Source organism: Pteropus vampyrus, unplaced genomic scaffold (genome assembly GCF_000151845.1).
Source record: "Pteropus vampyrus isolate Shadow unplaced genomic scaffold, Pvam_2.0 Scaffold287, whole genome shotgun sequence".
Taxonomy (NCBI): domain Eukaryota; kingdom Metazoa; phylum Chordata; class Mammalia; order Chiroptera; family Pteropodidae; genus Pteropus; species Pteropus vampyrus.
Window position 1 is genome coordinate 735,587 of NW_011889068.1, and position 23,222 is coordinate 758,808.

Genomic DNA, 23,222 nt, shown 5'->3' on the forward strand with positions numbered 1-23,222 from the left:
AATAGTAACTCTGAGTCCTTCACAATACTAATGAATTCCTAAAATATTAAATAACTAGGTAATACTTTTATTGCTTCATATTATAGAGAAATCCTTGGTGGACAGTTAAGTACTAGTGATACTTGTGAAAAATGACTGGGATTTGCACAGGCAAAACATATTATATATTGCACAGACAAAACAAAAAAACATATTACTACTTTTCTCATTTAAAATTGTGGGGAGATCTGGTCAAGACAGCAGAGTAGGTAAATGCTATGTTTGCCTTCTCTCACAATCACAACAAATTTACAACTAAACTACAGAACCACCATCATTGGGAATTGCCTGGCCTAGCTGAACAGACGTCCTACAACTGGGGATATATATCTTGAGACTGGTAGGAGGGGTGAAGTGGCAGAATAGGCTAGTCACACACCTGTGTGGTGGTTGAGAATTGTGAGGGATATCTTGGCTGTGAAAGGCTCCAGGGACATATGAGGAGGAACCGAATTGTCTGGTCTCAGGGCGAAGGCTGGAGGGGTAGATTTCTCCAGACAGAAGTGCTGGCAGAATCCATTGTTTCTTTATTGGGCCCTCTCCTCAGTGTGCAGACACAGGCCACTGCCATATCTGAGTCTCCATCAAGCTGGCAACACTGGTCGCACGCACTGCCTTGGTGATTCCTTGAGACTCTGCCCTATCTAGTTTGCAGGCGCACCCAAGTTGCTTCCAGTGAACCTTCCATTTAAAGGGCCTGTCTTGGCTCATGCTGTGGATTTACATAAAATTTTTCAAAGGTTTGCAAAACCCAAACAAACAGCATCTGGCCTTGCCATGCCCCATAACTCTTGCTGAGCAGCCCTAAGCCTGGCACCAGCAGCAGCTGGCCTAGGTTTGCATATTGGTTTCTCAAGGCACCTCCAAGCCCAGTGCAAGTGGTAGCCATCTGTGAATTGTTTGGTGACTCTTGCCAGGTGGACCTGGGCGGGGCGCAGGCTGCTGCTGGAACCCTTCCCAGGAGGCCCCGGGTCTGACACACTTGGTGGCTTGCTTCAGACCAGCTGGAGCATCACCCAGGACTGCATCTGAGGATGACACACTCAGAGGGCAGACTCAGCAGGAACCAGAGCCCTGCTCAGTTGAATCCTGCTCGTATGGTCTGCCCCTCACCAGTGAATCCTCACAGCCAATAAGCCTGAGGGTCAATCTCTCCCACTGATGTGCAAACAGCAACTAAGGCTCAACTACAACAGGACGGCACACACGACTTATACAAGGGACACACTTGGAGCACTTGGCCCAGGTGATCAGGGAAGACTGTGCCACTGGGCCCTACAGGATACTCACTACATATGTCCACTCTAGGACTAGGAGACATAGTGGCCCTACCTAATACACAGAAACAGGGAGGCAGCCAAAATGGAGAGACAAGCATGTTCCAAATGAAAGAGCAGAACAGAGCTCCAGGAAAAGAACTAAACAAAACTGAGACAAGCAATCTAACAGATGCAGAGTTCAAAACACTGGTTATAAGGATGCTGAATGAACTTAGAAGAAGAGTAGATGAACTCAGTGAGAACGTTAAACAGAGATAGGAAACTTAAAAATGGAGATGGAAAACACAAAAAAGAACCAGTCAGAAATAAAGAATACCATAACTGAAATAAAGAATACATTAGAGGGAATCAACAGTAGATTAGAAGAAGCGGAGGATCAAATCAGTGATTTAGAGGATGGAGGTAGTAGAGGACACCCAACCAGAACAGTGACAAGAAAAAAGAATCCAAAATGATGAGGCTAGTTTAAGGGGCATTTGGGACAACATCAAGCAAACCAACAGTTGCATCATAGAGGTACCAGAAGGAAAAGAGAGAGAACGATGAATTGAAGATCTATTTGAAGAAATGACGATGGAAAACTTCCCTAACCTGGTGAAGGAAATAGGTATATAAGCTTAGGAAGCACAGAGATGAACCCCAAAGAGGCCCACACCAAGACATACCATAATAAAACACCAAAGGTTAAAGGCAAAGAAAATCTCTTAAAAGTAGCAAGAGAAAGCAATTAGTTACCTACAAGGGGGTTCCCATATATTATCAGCTGATTTCTCAACAAAAACTTTTCTAGCCAGAATGGATTAGCATGAAATAGTCAAATCAATAAAAAGGACCTACAACCAAGACAAGAAAAAACCAAAGTTCATCATCACCAAGCAAGTATTACAGGAAATCTTAGAAAGACAAGGGCGGGAGGATGATGAGAGGGTAAAGGGGAAGGTGGGGAAGGTGGGGAAGGTGGGGAAGGTGAGGAGGAGGAGGTCAAGGAGGAAGAAGAGGAGGAGGGGGAGGTGGAGGAGGTGAAGGAAGAGGAAGAGGAAGAAGGAATAAAAACAGATCACAGATCTATATATCTATCAACAATTACTTAAATGTAAATGGATTAAATGCTCCAATCAAGATAGGAGCATGGTTGAATGGATAAGGAAACAAGTCCTTTACATAAGCTGCCTACAAGAGACTCCTTCAGATTGAAAGCCACACACAGACTGAAAGTAAAAGGATGGAAAAAGATATTTCATGAAAAACAATAAAAGAAAAAAAGCTGGGTTAGCAATATGTATACCAGATAAAATGGATATTACAACAAAGGCTAAAACAAGAGGCAAAGAAGGACCCAGTAATCCCACTTCTGGATACTTATCCAAACAAACCCAAAACACTACTTTGAAGGAACATATGAATTCATATATTCATTGTAGCATTATTTACAATAGTCAAGATATGGAGGCTCCCTAGGAGTCCATCAATGGATGAATAAAGAAGAGGTCACACACACACAATGGAATATTACTCAGCCAAAAAAGAAATTCTTGCCATCTGCAACAACATGGATGGACCTAGAGGGTATTGTGCTGAGTGAAGTAAGTCAGACAGAGAAAGACAAATGCCATTTGATTTCACTTACATGTGGAATCAAAAGAACAAAATAAATAAAATAGAAACAAGCTCATAGATACAGAGAACATTCTGATGGTTGCCAGACAGGAAGGAGGTTAGGAGGAGGGTGTAAGAGGAGAAGTGATTAATAAGTACAAATTGGCAATTATAAAATAGTCATGGGGATGTAAAGTATAGCATAAGGAATACAGTCAGTAATATTGTAATAACTATGTATGATGTCAGATTGGTACTAGATTTTTCAGGGTGATCACTCTGTAAGTTATATAAATGTATAAATCACGCTATCCACCTAAAAGTAATATAATACTCCCTGCAGAATGTAATTGAAAAACAAACAAAAAAACTATTTAAAAAATATAAATAAATGAAATTATGGAATATAGGCTAGATGCAATCTGAAAATTTTCTACTCAACAAGCTTTTAATAATGGACATGATTCAGATGATCAATCCTGAAATTGTCATTTGATAAATTAAACTCACATTCCAGCCTTGTCTCTTGGAAGTTCTGGGTTCTTCCAAACTCTTACTTACAGATAACCTCTGGTTTACTAATGGTATGCTAAATCATATCCAGTGTTTATGGCTTTTGAAATTCTTGAAGAGCATATGACTGTTTCTTCCTAGTTCTGACAATTAACTGTATGAAGTAAATGCTCTATAAATAGGGGCTGCTGTTGACAAAATTATTTTATTTTAAATGTTGGTAAAAAAAGTATTTGTAATTAAAAAAAAACGAGGCAAATGTATTATATAACCTTTAGATTTTAAGACTAGCGAATACTTATGCACACCAATATGAACACATCCTACTGTTGCACATATTAAGGTGCCTTTCAAAGGGTCATGTAAATTTATATAAATGACTGCCCCACCAAAACCAAACAAAATCCCTGATCATTTCATCCATAATACCAAAATAAAAATTCTCCAACTGGATGGAGAAAATCAATTTTGCTCACAACTAAATCTTGCACTCTACCATCTTATCCTTTCCTTCTGAAATATGTTAAGTGAATATGTTGTGCAGAGACAATATAAAAATGAGTAAGATAGGTTTCCCGCCTTTAATACCAAACACTGCCTGACACATAGTATGCAATTGATAGGTTTGTTGAATGAATGAATTACTTGACAGGTTAAAATTTTTTTCTTTTGAGTAATAGTCAGTAAATTTTTATTTATCTACAAGAAAAAAAATTAAGTCAAGAAAAATCTAACAAAATCTTCTTACCCACAGTCTGGAGCTGGACACCACCTACAATCAGGATCTGCAACGAGCCACCGTCTAAGCATAAATTCTTCATATTTTTCCATCAAAACATCATCACTTAGTATCAAGCGAATATCATGGGGATTAAACCGTTCAGTACATTCTGGGCAACTGATATTAACTCTACTTTCAGAAATTTCTATCCTTAGATATTGTCGTAAGCAATCCACACAAGATCTATGATGACAAGTCATTATCTCAGGAAATCTGTCTTTAGAATGCCGCAAAAGGCACAAAGGGCACTCTATAAAGTCTCCAATTTGTTTGCTGATAGAAGTTAATCCATTGTCAGAGGAGGTATTTGTAGAGAAAATGGAGTTCTTATCAGTACACATTTCAGAATGTATACTTTCAATACTTGCAATTCCATCCACCCCGCCATTTAGCTCCCTTGATTTACGTTTATCTTTCTTCCTCCGAAACAGATTGCCTATTGAAATTCTTCTTTTTTTGGGTGCCTTTTTGACTGAAGGCAAGCTCACAGATGAAGCAGAAGACTGAAGATCTCGATCTGAACCCATCTGCCGATGTAAACTCATGTCTAAAATGCTCATTAGGATTGAGTTGGGGTCTGTGTTCATACACAGCCCTTCATTATACTTAAAGATAAAACCTATTTCTTGTTCTTGCATTCAGATTAAGTCATGATGTAAGAAAATTCTACGTGGTTCCTTCACAGAATTCTTGAAAAAGTTTGACTTATGGAAGACTGTTATCATAGATGTTCTGAAAAAAAAAACAAAAAACCAAAACACCAAGATCATTTAGTTGCACATTCTTAGTCTGCATGTTTTTAAAATACTTAAAAAATCACTATGAAACTTCAAACAAGGATGTTCTTAACCATTAGTTTTTTTTTTTAAATAAGGTCAATTTACTGAATAGTCTACGAGAGAATATAAAACAAATGGTAAAATAACAAGGACATTCTTTAATCTTAATAAAAGACTCTAGATTTGAGCTGACCTTATCAATATTTAAATTATACACAAAATTTTTGATCATTACCACTCAGACCTCAATGATTCCCCACTGCCTTTACGAGTGTTTTTTTTTTTTTTAATTGACAATAAAATATACAAAGGGTTAAATACAGCTTACATGACCTTGAAAAAGAATAAAGTGTGTGTGGGGGTGGGTTGCTCTTATACTGCCAGATATAATGACTTTTATTATAAAGTTACAGTACTTAAGAAGACAGTGTGGTACACCACAAGAATGGATACAAAGACCAAAGGAACAGAACACAGTCTTAAGAAAAAGTCTCACATATGTATAGATACTTGATTTATGTAAAAGGTGACATTGCTAAGCAGTAAAAATAGCCTTTTCAAAAGCAAAACAACATAGTATTTTACTGGTTATCATCTGAGAAAGGGAACTTGACTTTTAAGCTCACCTCATGCATAAAAATCAATTCCAGGTGGTTCACAAATCTAAATGTGATTAGTAAAATCATAAAGCTTCTATAAGTCAATAGAAGAGACTATTTCAATGAAAATATTTCTAAAACAAAAAAAAATACAAAAACTTTTTACCAGAAAAGACTGATAAATTGGACTACAATAAAATCAAGAGATTATATTAAGGGAGTGAGAGAAGTCACTTGCCACATATAACTAATAAAGACCAGTATCCAGACTATGGAAAGAACACTTACAAATCAATAAGAGAAAGCAGGCAGTACAATAGAAAAATAGGCAAGGGACTTAACAGGCACTTCACAAAAGAATATCGAAAAATGCTCAACGTCATTTGTCATCAGGAAAATACACATTAAAGGCATATTGAGAGACCATTACACACCCGCTAGGATTGCTAAAATTCAGACTGACATTTCCAAGTATTAGAAAAGATGTGGAATGCTGGTGGAAGTATAAAATGGCACAACTACTTTGGAAATCTGTCTAACAGTATCCACCAATTTTGAACATTTACATAACTCTATTACCCATTTATACTTCTGGAAATAAGTGCACAAGAGAAATGAATACACAGATGCATCAAAGATATACACAATATTCATAGCAGCATTAGTTATAAGCAAAAATACTGAACACAACCCACATTTCCATCAATAGAATATATTCACACTCTAATATACTAGAAGCAATTAAAATGAACAAAATACCGCTATACACAAAACAAGAATGAATCTCACATCAAAGAATGTGTATTGTATAACTCCATATAAATATAGTTCAAAAACAAGCAGAACTAATCTGAGATGTTAGAAATCAGTACTGTAGCTATCTTTTGTGGGCAGGTACAAAGGGAACTTTGACATGTGTAGTGGTTATAAAGCTATGTTCACTTTGTGATAAATCATTGACCTGCAACTCACGATTAATGCATTTTTCTGGATGATTATTATATCACAGTTAAAGGTCAAAAAAAAAAAAAAACAAAAAAACAAAAAAACCCCAAAAACCCAGCTGCTGAAATCCACATGTATTCTTGAGAAAGTCATATTGATTTCCCAATGCAAAATCTAGAAAAACATTTCATTCAGGCAAACTTTATTCATGTCCATCAGTTTATATTTCCCATTATTTGCAGTGTTCCCCCTTAATTGTGAGGAAACTAGAGTGTAATGATAGGTTTTACTAAAATTTTCTGCATATGTTCTTTATGTTTTTATTTTCTCTTGCATCTCAAAATGCTTTCTGTTCTCTATATATGTATATATCATATGTATGATAATATATATATGTATCATAGAAAAGAACTGCAGAGAGAATCTATCTTAAGAATCTTGTCCTAAGAATTTATTGCTTAAAATATAGAACAAGTGGCATTTAATCAGTATCACCTGGGGTATCTCTTAAAATACACACTTTTATAAATTTAATTGCCATATCGTTTTTATCCAAATGAGAACCTTATAAGAGTGAATGGAGGTGTTATTAATATTTAAACTAGGATAAAAGGAGCAAACTAGAATATATGGTCATTCTACTTAGAAAGTCTTTCTAAAACATTGTGCAAAGACATAAATATGCCTCAAAAGAAAATAAACAAATTTGAACAACACTAAAAATTTAATATTTGTGTTAAAAAATATGTACCTCGATGGTAAAAAAAAATACTATAAAATAGATGTAAATTAGGAAAACATGTATACAATGAACAAATTTCCTCACTATATAAACAGCTTTTACCCAACATTCAAAGAAGATTTAATACTATTCTCCTCAAACTCTTCCAAAAAATCGAAGAGGAGACAATACTTCTCAACTCATTTTATGAGGCCAATATCACCCTGATACCAAAACCTGGTAAAGATAACACGCAAAAAAGAAAACTACAGACTGATATTTCTCATGAACACAGATGAAAAAATCCTAACTAACAGCTTTTACACATTAATAAGAAAAAAGTGTCCAACATACTAGCAAAATGAGCAAAAATACAAGACGGAACTTTGGAGAAAAAGAATTACAAAAATTACGAAGACAAGAAACTGTTCAACAACAATCACAACTAAAGACATGAAAATTCAAACACTAGATACCATTTTTGCGCATATTAGATTGACAAAAGTTGTAAATGGTTGGGAGAGGTGCAAATCAGCACGATTTTTTGGAACCAATTTGACATTATCTATTAAACTTCAAAACGGAAATGTTTTTTGACCAGCAATCCTACACGTAAAATTTATCCTTCAGAAAATATAAGGACACAATTGTGCAAAAACATATTGTGCAAAGAAATTCACTGCAGCCTAGCTGACAGAAGGAAACAAAACAAAACCACACACAAAAAACCAACCCACACAAAACCTGGAAATAACTTAAGGGTCCTACAGGGGACTGGTAAAAATAAATCAACCAACCACAATTTATGTGTAATAATATGAAAAGATCTCTCTATATAATGCCAAGTGAACAATAACTGCAAAATAGTATGTACAGTAGGAGCCATTTGCAGAAAAAACCATACCCACACAGGCTTACATATACACATACAATTTCTGAAAAAATGTTAAAAAAACCATTAACAATGGTTACTTTGGAGAGAACAACCTTTAATACTCACTTTCTCCCTTCTGTATAGTTTAAAACTGAATCATGAGCATCTATTACTTATAGTTTAAAAAAGAAAACCGTGACTGAACCTCGAAAACAGCAACAAAAATATTCTGCCCTAAACTGCTCAATCAAAATGAGGATGGGGTCCAGAGTTTGTATATTTTGCAAGTGTTCCTCAATAATTTAGCTGCACACTTTGGTTAAGAACCACAAATACTAAAGAGTTTGCTAAACACTCTCATTTAAATACAAAATTCTATAAACAAAGCAAGGAGGTACCAAAGGGTGCATTTACAAAGATATGGGCAGGTTTAAGAAACCAACAGGGATGGCAACTTACTCAGGAAGCCACTGTCACCCCTTTGGAGTAACGGGGAAGGGAAGGAACAATTAATGGAGAGGAGCTGCTCAACAGTAGCTCGAAGAATAAATATCCAGCTTCTTTCTCCTCTGGCTCTCCATCATCCTGCCAGTGCTTCACCATTGGCCTCTAAAACAAGGCTCCTTGTTTTTCATTACCTTAGGTATTAAAAATAAAAGTTCCATTATAAAAACAACTCAGTTTATAACCATTGTCAGCCTACAGGGCTATCGTGAGGTACCCCTTAACAATCTATGGAATTGATAAGAGAGACTTATAAAAAAATCCACATAATTTAATACTATCCTTCTGTAGAAATAATCCATGAAGGTGTCTATAAGGATGTGACTGAAAAGTACTGGGAATGCCTCAATCAAGGGGACTTTGGCATAATTTCAGAGTTGAAATCTAGCTCAGCATTTGCTAAACCCTGAGGTTATCACCACGGACAAGACAGACTTGGTCTCTAGCCTCAATATGATATGTCTGGAGAAGAAACATATCATAAAACCAATAATTATAAATTTATATACATTAAATGTCCATCTCTGTTATGATATCTCTTGAAAACAGCTAAGTCACTTTTCACCAAATTTAGAGGGAGTCTTCGAGACATTATGAGAAATGATAGGCTAATTCAAAATCTACCTTAAAAAGAAAGCTATTTTGCAAGCCATCTGAAGCAAGAGTAACAAGAGGCCTTATGTAACAGCAGTCAGAAGATATATCAATATTTCATCCCACCACCCCATCCCTACTTCCCCTCATCTCAATGATTTATAATTTACAAGTTTTAACCACATATATTTTTTCATTATTCTAACTTTGCATATGGAAAAACAGAGAATGAATATTTAGTAAAAAAACTAAATCTAATTGTTTGACTTCTATATTAAATTAAGATTATATGGTCACCCAAAACAAAGAGTTTTTAATTAAACTGTTTATTTGCATAAACATTTAGAAATTAGTACTAACTTGGATTTCTAAGACTATATCCTAAACCACTAAAAAAGAGTACTACAGAAATTATCCAAATTGAAAAGATGACAAAATGTGTGAAATAAAAAAAAAAAAAGTTCAGTGATTCCGGAACTTTACTTATTTTTGAATAAAGTTGACTTCATTCTCTAGTGAAAAATAATCTATTATTTGCATTATTTAATACAGTACTATTCTTTTTGAACTCAACTTTTTAAACTATCAACTGTATGAATCTGTATTATTGTTATACACTGCCTCAGAAATGCACACACTATTAAAACAAAAATATTTGAGTTTTAAAACAAATAGTTAGGTTGCCAGTTGGAAAAAGAAGGGAAAAACATGTTGTATATAATAATACCACTACATGTTAGTGTTTTAAAAGAGCTTTTTATCTGCGTCTTGATATAAACCTCACTGCCCTATGGAGTGGGTATTATCCTTATTTGACAGACAAGAAAACTGAAGTTCAGAGAGGGTAAATATTACATGATTAGTAAATGAGAGAGTGGGGGTCAAATTCAGGTCTTCTAATATGTTAACCTCAGTACCATCTGCTATCTGCAGTTGCCTTCATGAAACAACTTCTCCAGTCACTATCAAGATATCAAAAAATATCTCAGAAAATGAAAGACAATAGTATCTTTATATCATCCTGGGCTGATCTTAGCTAGCGGTCAACTCCATGCCTCACTGAAGTCACTCTCCTGGTCTGAAATATCATTCCCCTTTCTCTCTTCCTAATGAAATTATACTTTTACAACTCAAATAAATTTTACTTTGTTCACTTTGTTTTTCTTTCCTGATTACCTTTAACTTTTAAAAATAAGGTTTTTAAGGTAGAACTTGAATATCTGTGATTTAACACAACAGAGCCAAGATGGTGTCAAAAACAAACATTATGAACATCATTTCTTAAAAATGACATTGTCATACCTCCTAGGCATATATATGCTCTATTTCTTTTTTAGTCCAATTAGTTCATACTAGGTCTACAAAGACAAATATGAGGTTTACTGGATTAAATACAGAATAAACAATATATAAAAACCTAGATGTTTACATGATCAAATAGAATTTGCATCATCTCAGAGTAGGAAAAGATGATGAGAGGCCATAAACGTACTTAATGACATAATTTGAAATATACCAACTCCTACTAATTCCCAAGCTTGGAAGCTCTTTAAATTGATTGCCTATCACAAGGATCTGTCAAATTATGATGAATGCACTGATAACACAAAGAAGAGCAGTGGAAAGAGAGAGATAACTGACACTGTCCTCCATAATGTTATGGCTACTGGCTTATTCCTCCTCAAAAATAAAAGTATGCATCTGCAATTAAAGATGACAGAAGAGTTTAGTTACTGAAACAGAAAAGAACAGTAAAATACAAGGGACTCCAAATTATGTATTTTCAACCAAGTATCTAAAATCATAAAGGACGCATTTCTCCAATACCAATGTCACAAGGAATTCCAATCACACGATAATTAAGCTATGAGAAATGTCTCTTTTTTCTTTTTTCCCAGTCTAGCACAACTTCAATAAGTAAACACTACTCTCTGCCACACACATTGCTGCTACACACTTTCATCCCCCTGAAGAACTGGTCAGAGAATCACTTTTATCAACAGCAAAGGAACCCAACTCCTGAACTTTTTACATACTTCAACTGAAGAGTAGTACCTAAGATGGAACTGAAAAGGACAAAGACCTGAACCTGCTTACATAACTTGCTTTAGTCCATAGTGTTTCTATCCCTTTAAAGTCAAGATCTCTTGATTCTTACCTTTTTCTTCTTGAGGAATATGTGAGAAATTAAGAAAAAGAAATGACACCAAAAAAAGATATTTCTACTATATGTATCAAAGCTTCATGGACCAAAGATTTAGTAAAAGTGTCAATGACTGTACTGACTCATTATAAAATACACTTAATTTAGCACCATACTAGTTTTTTATATTGAAATTTTAAGGTCAGTTTATTAAGATCAATGATGAAAGCTAGCAGAATATTCTCCTGAAAATTTTTTCTTAGAAAAAAAGAAGGGAAAATCAACACCCTTTCAGCATAGCCATAGATGCTGTGGCAGTCAAGCCTCTGTGCAGACAGAGAGAGCCCATCAGTCAGTCAAGTCACTCTCTGAATCAGTAGGATTGTAGTTCCATTCATCCTCATCATCCACTAACTCCAAGTCATCCATTACCTGGAACAAAGACTCACCTACCTCCACATTGTTTCCAGTGTATAAAAAAAGAAAATTTGGGAGTGAAGACCTGGTTGGCTGCTTTTGGTTATAAAATCCTAAATAAGGTAAATTCCTGAGTCTGTGATCTCCACTATAAAATATGGATGATACCACTCATTTCAAATAGATGTTATGAGAATAAAGTAAAACTGACATGTGCTGAAAGTATCCAACGAAACCTGGTGCCACACTAAATGTTAGCCGAAATGAAATGTGAGACAAGCTTTGCATCCCTAGTACCTAACACAGTGTGAAACTTATAACAGATGCCTAATAAACACTGAGTAAATAAAGTATAATGCAGAACACATATCAGCAGAAACGAGGAACTGAGGATTCTGCTCACATCTTTGCTTTTGGCTTGCTATTGCTGTGTGATTCTTATTAAGCAATACAACCTTCTTACATCAGGCTTTTTAAACTGAAAAGATAAGGACCTTTACCCCACCAGTGATACAGAATACAACATGTTAAGTATCTTAATACAACTCCAAGAATTAGATTTAAAATATTCTACCAATAAACATCTCCTAACCATAAATACTTTAGTACCATCTAATACCCACCCACATACCTAAATAATTTAAGAGTCCTAAGAAGGTATTCTGGGAAGGAAGAAGGCTGGACAAAAATTTTATAGACAATAAAGAAATTACTTCTTGAGAGGAAAATCCCATTATATCTTGAATATTTGTTCTTGCCTCTGTTATTCAGCTAAAATTAGGTTTCTTCTATTATTTCTTAAAAAGGTTAAATTATAGAGAAGCTCCAATAGTTTTGTGTTGATGGTCAAAATACTAAAAATAAGAGCAAAGTGCACCCACAGCTTCTAATTAAAAATTTTTTTTGATGTCTGACACCTAGATGTCCAGCACCTCTAAAACATGCATGTAAAAAGAGCAGCATGCAACAATATTTACTAGCACCTTCATTTTCTATAGATTCTGTGTTAAATATAGAATTCCAGGTTGACAGTTTTATCCTTTCAGGACTTTAAATACATCATTTTATTGTCTTCTGGCATCCATCATTTCTGATAAGTCATTACTAATATTTTAATTTCTCTGTATCTTTATTTTCCCTTCGGCTGCATTCACATTTTCTATTTTTGATATTCAGCAATTTGATTGGGATGTACCTAGATGCAGTTTTCCTTGTATTTATCCTGCTTGGGGTTCACTGACCTTCTTAAGAGTTAAAGTTGACTTAAACCAAATAGGTAAATATTTAGTGATTACTTTCTTAAATATTTTTTACCCATCTGTCTTTCCCATCTATCCTCTGTTATTTATGTTAGACAGTTCAATACTTTTCCATTGGACACTGAGGCTCTGTTCATTTTTGTGTGCCCTCCATTAGATTGGCAAATTTTCACTGATCTATCTTCAAGTTCATCAACTTTTTCTTCTGCCATCTCCAATCTGATGTTCAAGTCATTCGGGGAAATTTTCATTTCAGATATTATACTTTTCAGTTCAAGAATGTCTAATTATTCTTTTTTATAGCTTCTATTTCTCCACTGAGAATACCTATCTGTTCATTCATTGTGACCAGACCCTTTAAGTCTGAAAATATTATAGTTGCTTTAAAGTCTGCTATTTTTAGGGTCTGCTACCATTATGGGGGAGAATGGTCTTGACATCAAGTCACATTTTCCTGCTTCTTCACATGTCTAGTAATTGCCTATTATAAACTAGATGTTGTGGATGATATGTTGTAGAGATTTTAAGAGCCTCTTATCTTCTCCTGAAGAGTGAGGATTTTTATTAGACCTGGCAGCTAAATCACTGGCCAATCAAGTTGAACTTGTAGAGTTTTGGTTTTATGCTTTATTAGAATAGATCTGTGATGATCACAAATGTTTACCAATCCCTGTTAACTTGGTGGGAACCAAACACCACATTCTCTGTAGCAGAAGGTAACAGTTGAAATTTCTAGTTGGCCTTTTCTGCCTCACAGCTGTTGTTTTCCCATTGAGCTCCCTGAAATCTCCCATGCGCAGTTCAGAAGTTATCTAGGTATTTGAGGGGAGTTTATGCATAGATTTTAGGGCTATCCTACTATAATCCCCCCTTTTCTGGGATTTATTCACTCAATTTCCAGCCATTCTAGCATTCTCAAACTCCATCTCCCAACACCTCAAGCCAGTAAGACTCTAGGCTTTCTGCTGAATTTCTAGCTGCTCTGTGTTGCATGGACTTTTCCTCAAGAGGAAAACCATATAATTTTTTTTTTGAGGGGGGGGTGAATACTTGGCAGGTTTCCAAAAGATATCTTCACCTAGGCTGAGATACAGTATTCTTTAATCTGTATATGATGCTATCATAGGAAATTTTAGCCTAAGCTTAAGTATGCATTTGTTACCTCCACATAGAAATAATTACTATACTGCTTTTTTAAAAAAATTATCTTTAAAAGGTTTTCTTGCATTATCCAATACTTGCAACTGTAACAGCTTCTAAGAATAACTAAATTTGTTAAGTAACTTGTATAAACATTAATTCATTTATTCTTTCAATAAATATGTTCAAGGCCTATCATGTGCCAGATACTCTTCTAAATGGCAGACATACAATAGTGAACAAAACAGACAAGACCCCCGGAACTTTCATTCTACTGCATCTAAAACAAGCACCAAACAAAGACATTTCAGACCATGTCTTCTCCAAACAGTAATACAAATGACTTTGAAAGGACCTAAATTATAATAACATGATTACCTTTTTTTTCATAAGCATAATTTTGAAAGAAAAAACCTTGATTATATATTTGGCATATATAGTAGACCCATAATCTAAACAAAAAAAGACTGAAATCTGTTTTTTTTAAGCATTTTTTTAAAAAAGCTATACTGTGATAGCACTCTATTTTCATAGTGACAATGGTTTTATAACCCATAAATAGCAAACAATTTAAGTTGTATCAAAAGAAATCACTAGTTACCTGACTAAATGATCTAGTATAGAGAACATTCATTTAGCTTATTGTGTATAACCTTAGGAACTAGTAACCAGTAAATAAAAAGTGGGGGAAAAATCTCAAAATTTGAGGTTAAGTAAAGGTTCCTAGGGCCATGAGAAAAGAAAGTATCTATCTTTCCATAGCATCTCCTATACATGGAGTTGCAAACCACCATCTATCAAATTTAAATATGGCTAGGTATGATTTAATGTAGCATTTAACTACCAAAACAGAATGAATTATCATATCCTTTGGTCAGACCATAACTAGAAGTGATGTATCCATACGCAAACTAATTATGGCCCAAAGTAAATAGAGCTTTTATAAATCTGACCCATCTCATTAAGAGAAGTTTGAGGCATTAAACTTTTTTGATTTTCATATATGACTTCCTCTGAGAGATAAATCACTAAAGTTCATTATAATGAAGTTTGCTATTGCTCAAAAAAGTTAAACATTTTAAATTATTTTTAGGTTATGTCATTCATCTTGCCAACCTCAATTTGGAAACACCGTATTTTCTTCTAATAAATCTATTCTCCAAAATAGCTGCCAAATTCAGCTATAGCAGCAATGCAGGCGCTGGGTATAATTCTTGTGGTCCAAATAACATTAAGGAGACAGATTCCCTTATAAAACCTCTGACTTATTAAACATCTCTTTATACAGTCTGTTAAACTAAAAATATAAAAGGCATAACAATAAATGTTTGGAGAAGCATAGAAATGCTTAAAAGTAACAGTTAATGCATGGGTAGATTTCAGAAATCTCGAAAACTATAACTAAATTGTGAGTACATATGTTCTAGCGCTAGAATCTGTAGTTTTCAACAGCTTCTCCAAAGAGTCTGAGGTATAACAAAAGGTTGCTACTGCTGAGATGCTGGATTTTAATTTGCCAGTAAAAGTTAACATCAGTTTCTGTAAATCTTTTCTGCTCTCCCTAATTTACATTAATACAATACTCATATCTGTATCAATTATTAGCTCATACTTCTAGTACATATTTCTACTATATTAAGATTTTAAGTTGCAGTACTTTCCAGAAGAGTTAAATTTGGGGAAGGTTAAAAAATAACTGTAATTCAGAAACAAATGTCTCAGATTCATAATGTAAGAATAAACATGAGGTATGTAGATGGCCCACAGTAATCCATCACGTGTTTAAAAAACAAAATTATCAATGATGGTTAATCTATAATTTAGTTGTAATTCTGATGTGGTTGTGGTAGGAGGTGAGCACAGCATTTACCTACTCAGCCATCTTGATTGGAAGTCCCTTATATTCTTGAAATAAGCTCCACTTGGTTATATTATTCTTTTAATAGAATGCTAGATTCTATTTACTAACATTTTATTTAGAAATTTTGCATTTGTTTGTAAGGTGATCTTCCTTCCCTTCCTTCTTTCCCTCCCTCCCTTCCTCCTTCCTTATCGCTCTTTCCTTCCCTCTTTCTATTTCTTTTTAAAAACATGTCCTTGTTTTTTTAGTTTTGGTATCCTGATTATGGCAGCCTCCAAAAATATTATGGTCAAGGCAGGCAAATTCATATTACAAATATGTGTCCTTGTGAAGACAAACTGCTGCCCTCTCCATGGCAGAAATGCTGAGTGTAATCACCTCGAGTGGGCCGGGTGTTTTCCCTAGGAAGTGGTGCCATCATTGCATCTGCCTTTGGCAGGCTGGGAATTTAGCAGTGGCTGTAGGCAGAGCAGCATCAATGAAGGAAAGGCCACACAAGGGTGTCCATCTTGCTTCCATGGCCACTTTGTACCAGACCTAGTGAACAAGTGTTGGGGCATCTGGGGAAGAGGCTGACTGACACCCACAGAAGGTTATGGGCACGTCTTCTGCAGGGAATGGATGCCATCTGCTGGGTATTCCTTCTGCTGGCTATCTGGCTTCTTTCCAAGTCTCTGAGCATCTGGCCAATCTGTTAGCCACTGCCCATGAACTGCTGAAGGTCCATGTCACAGGCCATTTTTCCTTTTACAACATAGACCACCAGATATATCGCCTGAAGTTCTGCATTTGGGGGGATCTCCCCTCACCACTGTCTTTCAGGGCCTTTCCTGAGTGGCTGTCCACTTTGGGCTGGTTTTATAAGGGAATCTGTCTCCTTAATGTTATTTGGACCACTTTGGGCTGGTGCTGGCATGTTGTGGTTTTTTCTTCTTCATTTCATTTCCTCTTCATTATGTTCATTTCGTGGACATAAGGATTCTGCATGAGGCTATGGGTGTGGGTCACAGTAATGGCAGCAAAGTAGCAGGGACAGGTCCTGTGGGATCTGATCCATAGGTAGTTTATATGGGCCTCCTGGACCCGCCCAGGCCCATCTTGTATATGCCACTTTGTGTTATGACAGAAAGCTCCTGGGCAGGCCTAATTTTGTTATTTGATTTATCAGATAGCACCCAGTTCCTAGTGGAAAGTTTGGGATAATTATTTCATAGATTATATTTTTGTTGCATCTCTCACTGGATTTCTTGTATTTTGCTTTCTTCTATCTTGAGGACATTGTTCTGATTTAACTTTCATGTTGACAAGACTATATCCTTGAATAATTTCCCCAGAAAGGTCATATTTATAGTGGATTTTCTGAGAAATATGTTGGAAGTGTGATTTTCTTTGGTGAGTATCATTTTCTTTCTTTCTGAAAGCTTGTAAGATTTTCTTTTGATCACTGTAGTTCAAAATTTCACAGGAAATATCTATATTTATGACCTTAAAAACTAATTCTGCCAGGTACTTAGCTTGTCATTTTCAATCAGAAAATTCAAGGGTTTTTTTTGTTTTTTTTTAGATTAGGGAAGTTTTCATATATCTTGTATTATCTTTTTTTCTCCTATTTTTATTTTCTTTCCATTTTAAAGCTGTTGTTTTTTATTGTTTTTTTTTGTATTTTTATTGTTGTATTTTTATTGTTGTTTTTTATTGTTTTTTGTTGTTTTTTATTGTTCTCCATGTTGCTTTTGTTTTCAGGGATGATTTATCTTTAATTGTGTTTTGGGAGTTATTTATTTATGTATTTATTCAACAAACATTGTGTACCCAAATTTAGGCAATTGAGAACAATACTAAGAACTCTGTCTTAGGGAAACAAAAGAAAAAATAAACAAATGGGACTACATCAAACTAAAAAGTTTTGTACAGCAAAGGAAATCATCGACAAAACGAAAAGAAAATCTACTGCATGGGAGAAGATATTCTTGTATGATACATCTGATAGGGGTTAACAGGGGTTAATAATAGGGATAAATAATACTTCTATTTAAAACATAATGAAACAAAAAGGTAAAATATTTGATGCTTAAAATTTATAAAGAACTCAACAACAATAAAAAATGAGCAGAAGACCTGAATAGGTATTTCTCCAAAGAGGAAATACAGATGGCCAACAGACATATAAAAAGATGCTCAATATCACTAATTATCAGAAAAATGTAAAATAAAACCAAAATAAGGTATCACCTCACACTTGTCAGAATGGCTATCATCAATAAATCAGAAAACAAGTGTTGGCGAGGATATGGAGAAAAGGGAACCTTCAACACTGTTGGTGGGATTGCAAAATGGTACAGCCACTGTGGAAAAGAGTCTGGAGGCTCCTCAAAAAATTAAAAATGGAGCTACCTTTTGATCCAGCAACTGCACTGCTGGGTATTTAACCAAAAAACCACGAAACACTAATTCATAAAGATCTATGCACCTTTATGTTCACAGCAGCACTATTCTCAATAGCCAAGATATGGAAGCAACCTAAATGCCCATCAATAGATAACTGGATAAAGAAGTTGTGGTTCATATATACAATGGACTATAACTCAGCCATAAAAAATGAAGTCCTATTATTTGCAACAACATGGATGGACCTAGACGTGATTATGCTGAGTGAAATAAGTCAGACAGAGAAAGATAAATACCACATGATTTCACTTGAATGCAGAATCTAAGGAACAAAAGGAACAGACTAAATGAAAACAGGCTCACAGATATAGAGAACCATCTGGTGACTACCAGAAGGGAGGGGGTTAGAGGGCTGGGAGAAAAAAGTGAAGGGATGGAGAAGTACAAATTAGTAGTTATAAAATAGTCAGTCATAGGGACATAGAGTATAGCATAGGGAATATATAGTTAATATTGTTGTAATGGCAGTGTGTAGAGCCAGATGGGTGATAGCATAATCGGAGTGATCATTTCATAACCATATAAATGTCTAACCAATGTATACCTGAAGTTAATATAAAAAATTAAAATCTGAAAAATACACAAATTAAGGTTAATCAATAACTTATATTCAAAGAATAGTTGATTATAAATATGTATATAAAGATATTATAGTGCTATTATAATATCATCTTCACTTAAAATGGCAATTATCACTGAAAATGTTCTTTTAAGCTTTGCATTTCTCCTGTCAATAATAATATCTCTATTTAAAATATGACACAAAAAGGTAAAATATTTGATGCTCAATGAAATCAGCAGTGGCACTAGAAATCTATATGTCTTTCAATTATTTGAAAATCTCCTCAGAAACATGAGCATATTATATGCAGACCTAAGGAAGTCTGAGTTCTATGGATCACTATACCAAATGGTTCTGTGGCTTTAGTTCAGTAATAACATCTCTGTATAATCTTTAAAACAGAGAAAACGCAATTGTGAGAGAATTTGTTATATCTTCACTTGTTTCATTTTCCTCCTGAGCACATAGGAGAACTAGAATAATTTCTAGTAAATAAATAGAATAATTTTCTATTCCACTTGCAGCTAGATACAGCCATGAGCCCAGTCCCAGCCAATGTGAGTACAATGATTTATGGTCCTTTCAAAACTAGTCCCTAAATCATCACTTCGAACATCCTTTGAGTTCTTTCTCTTCCCTCATTGGCTGGCTGAATGTAGTAATTCTAGTGGTTAACTCCAAGCGGGCCTTAGGAGACAGCTGAGTCACAGATGGAAGGAATCTGGATACCTGAGTCACCCACATGTTTCTTTGTGTGAGAGAGAAATAGCCTTTTATTGTGTTCCACCATGAGATTTTGGAATTGTCTGTTTCGCACACAGTTATTGAATCCACCTTACTGGGAGAGATAATATGAGATAATTTAGAGTAGGTTGGGGGAAAATTGTTTTTAACTACTATACAAATATGGGGTAATGATAGCATGTATTTTATTCAGAGAGTAAAGCATGGACTTTGCAGTCACAAAGTTTAGATTTAAGTTCATTCTCTGACACTTATTAGCTAGCTGTATGACATTGGGTTAAATTACTAAGATAGTTTCTTCAACTGTAAACTAGAAATAATAATAATATCTACAGTCCACAGGATTATTGTTAGAATTAAGTAAAATAACACACATAAAGAATCCAGCATAGGATATGGCACATATTAATCATTCAACAAATATTGGCTATAACTATTATAAATATGAGTAGATGGCACAAATGTAACTAAACCACTTATTGAATAAAACTGTTGGAAGGACTATCACACTTAAGGTTAGAAAAAAAAATGAAACAAATAGTTGGCTCTGAAATGGCTTTTCTACTGTAATCAGAATAGCTAGCTACTTGAAAGTTTGGAATACATCATTATAGTACATAAATTTCTCCAAGGTAAATGTAACTAATGTTTCTGGCTTTACGTTTATATAGCTACAAATATACATCAAGTGCTCTTTCAAATATTAAAAATGGGATAAATAACTTCAACTTAACAACTTACAAAAGGGGAGGCAGGAATAATTTAGCAGATCATTAGCATAAGCAAGTACCAGTTTCCAGCAAGCTTTTTGGAAAGTGAATGCTTACCAAGACTCAAAGATACTACCTTGAGCTCTATCTTTAAGATATTTTCTGCATCTACCCAAACCAGAAACTAACAGTTCACAATAAACTATTCCCATATGCTACAAAGCCTCCTAAAAGAGATAGTTCTTAAACAGCTTCACAGACACACACTTGCCACACTTACCTATTTAAGCCTATTTTTGATTGGGAGGTAGAACGGTATGGTACTTTGTGGTTTAAATAATACTCACTAGAAGTAATATTCCTTACTCAATCTATTACAAAAAGCAAGCTGCTGCAGAAAGAAAAAGCGTCATTCATTCTATTTTTCAATAAAAAAAAAAGATTTAAAACATTTTGACTAGTTCATTCCAGGCCCATTTTGCTCAGCAGAGCAAACAATATATCAATAGGGAAATAGCAGGGAAAGCATAATGCAAAACGCCAGGTAGGATGAAGTTTCCAGAGACATAAAAAGTTTTAGTTTTAAAAAAGATCTAGCAGTCAAAAATTTTTTGAACTGGTTAAACTACTCATTGCTACAGATCAACAGAAAAGAAATACTAACTTAGTCTGATATCTTAGCCAAATCTACTTTTTTGAATTTCAATTTCCTTATTTGAAAGTGAAAGTGACTGTACTAGATTATGTCTGAAGTTCCTTAGTTCTAAAATACATAGATAGTTTTAATACAAAGCATACTCTGGGGTTAAAAGTGGATAATTAAAATGTTCTGAGATAAAATGTTCTTTTAAAAATGTCTCTAAATTATTTAAAATGTTAGTGTACTCTGTCTTGGTAAATCCAGAAGAACGAGTATAATCTTTGCAAACTGAATCTTACAAGCTAAATCATTAATCTGAATAATTCTATTATTTAGACAATTATTAGTATGTATTAAGTGTTTGGGTTAATTCTGTCCTAACCACTTCTTCTGGAAGTTTTTTTTTTAAATAAAAATTACTGATAATAGCAACATCTTGCCTCTCTGATTTTGGAAGTTCATTTGCCTCTTTCTCCTAAAGAACATGAGGGGTAGGGGAAGAGACATCTTCCCCTATGTAAATCATTGTGTGTGTGTGTGTGTGTGTGTGTGTGTGTGTGTGTGTGTGTGTGTGTGTGTGTGTGTGTGTGTGTGTGTGTGTGTGTAATTTTATGATATATGTACACAAAGAGGTAGAGTACAGGCTGGAAGAGCAGCTGTTTGGTAGAAGTCCTAGAAGCTATTTTAAAATTTTTCTTCAAATTATAAAGTAAGTCTCAGAAAGAACAATATCTCTTGGGAAACAAGAGGCACAATAAGCAAAATGTGCCTATTTTCCTTTGGATACATGACATTCAGATAGCCTTTCTTTAAACATGTCCCCCCAAAATAAGATCAAAACTGAAATACGAACTGAAATATTTATTAATATTATAAGGGACGAAAACAAGGAAGTATTTTCTAAAGAAAACAAAACAGGTAAGAATTACAAAACAGGCAGACAATCATAAAGGTTGACCATTGTTATGATTTTCTCATTAAGGATTCAAAAGAAACAAAATAGGTTTAACTATAATCCTAAAACATACTATTAAATTAGATTCATTAGATATTTAACTACATACTCCTGGGAAGCACCGACCTAAAGACCAATTTTTAAAATCAGCTGTGGAGACAGAGTGGTCTCTTAAGTAAGTCATAGAGATACAAAAAGTGAAAAGGCTACAAACCTGGAACTATTTCTCAAATACTGGTCATGCACAGGTGCATCTGCCTGAATACCCATTTTCTCTCAGAATGCTGCACCAGCTTTATTTGACTGTGGAACCTATCCTTTTAGTGACGCTAATACTCCAATTTAACCTGTACATTTTATAAGTGAGAAAATTGTAGTCTAGGGCTACTCAGTCCAATATATCATTATTAGACACATGAGTCTACTTACATTTAAATAAAATTTAAAAAACTTTTAAGTTTCTCAGTTGATTAGTCATATTTCAAATGCTCTACAGTTGTATGTGGTTACTGGCTACCATACTGGACAGTACAGATCTAGAACGGTTCCATCACTGCAGAAAGTTCCATATTGAACAACAGTAGTCTAGAGATTATAATACATAATCTGTATAGTGCATTGTTAATCATTTGGTTTCTGAATTGCATTAATCTTTTTATTAAGTAAGATCTGCTTACAAATCTCCATTTGCTTCCCAGCAATAAATTTCAAACTTTGCATGGCACTGAAACCCTTCCACAATCTAACCTTAGTCTCTCTCACCTGTCTCCTACATAAAAACCACAGTCTAGCCAAATGATCTATTTATTAAATATATCAACAAAATACAGTTTCACCTCCATGACCTCTCCTATGCCTTTGTCTTTGCCTGGAATACTCTTTTCCATCTTCTCTGCTTATCTAAAGTCCTACTTTTCTTTCAAGGCCCAAATCCTATCTTATCTCCACAAATCATTCTATGTCAGTAATTATAATAAACTACTAGAAATGGTTTCATACTTTTATATAAAAGTTGACAAATTTATGAATACGTCGTCCAAATATTTCACTATGATTCTTTGCTAGAATGTGGAAAAAAACGTTAAGCAAAGGAGATCAGGAATGTGTGTATGTCTGGT

General features: G+C 34.6%; 1 protein-coding gene across 2 annotated transcripts in view; it reads right to left on the minus strand.

Annotated features, from left to right (window-relative positions):
* Window positions 1-23,222, minus strand: part of RNF19A (ring finger protein 19A, RBR E3 ubiquitin protein ligase) — a 62,281-nt gene that overhangs the window by 22,066 nt on the left and 16,993 nt on the right. The window contains exons 2-3 of one of the 2 annotated variants that reach the window (XM_011376182.2): window positions 8,587-8,765; window positions 4,177-4,941 (exon numbers count right to left, since the gene is read on the minus strand). In XM_011376182.2, coding sequence (XP_011374484.1) covers window positions 4,177-4,847 — 671 coding nt within the window. In that variant the 5' untranslated portion in view covers window positions 4,848-4,941; window positions 8,587-8,765. The remainder of the gene's footprint in view (window positions 1-4,176; window positions 4,942-8,586; window positions 8,766-23,222) is intronic. The other variant, XM_011376181.2, reaches the window with a different exon arrangement.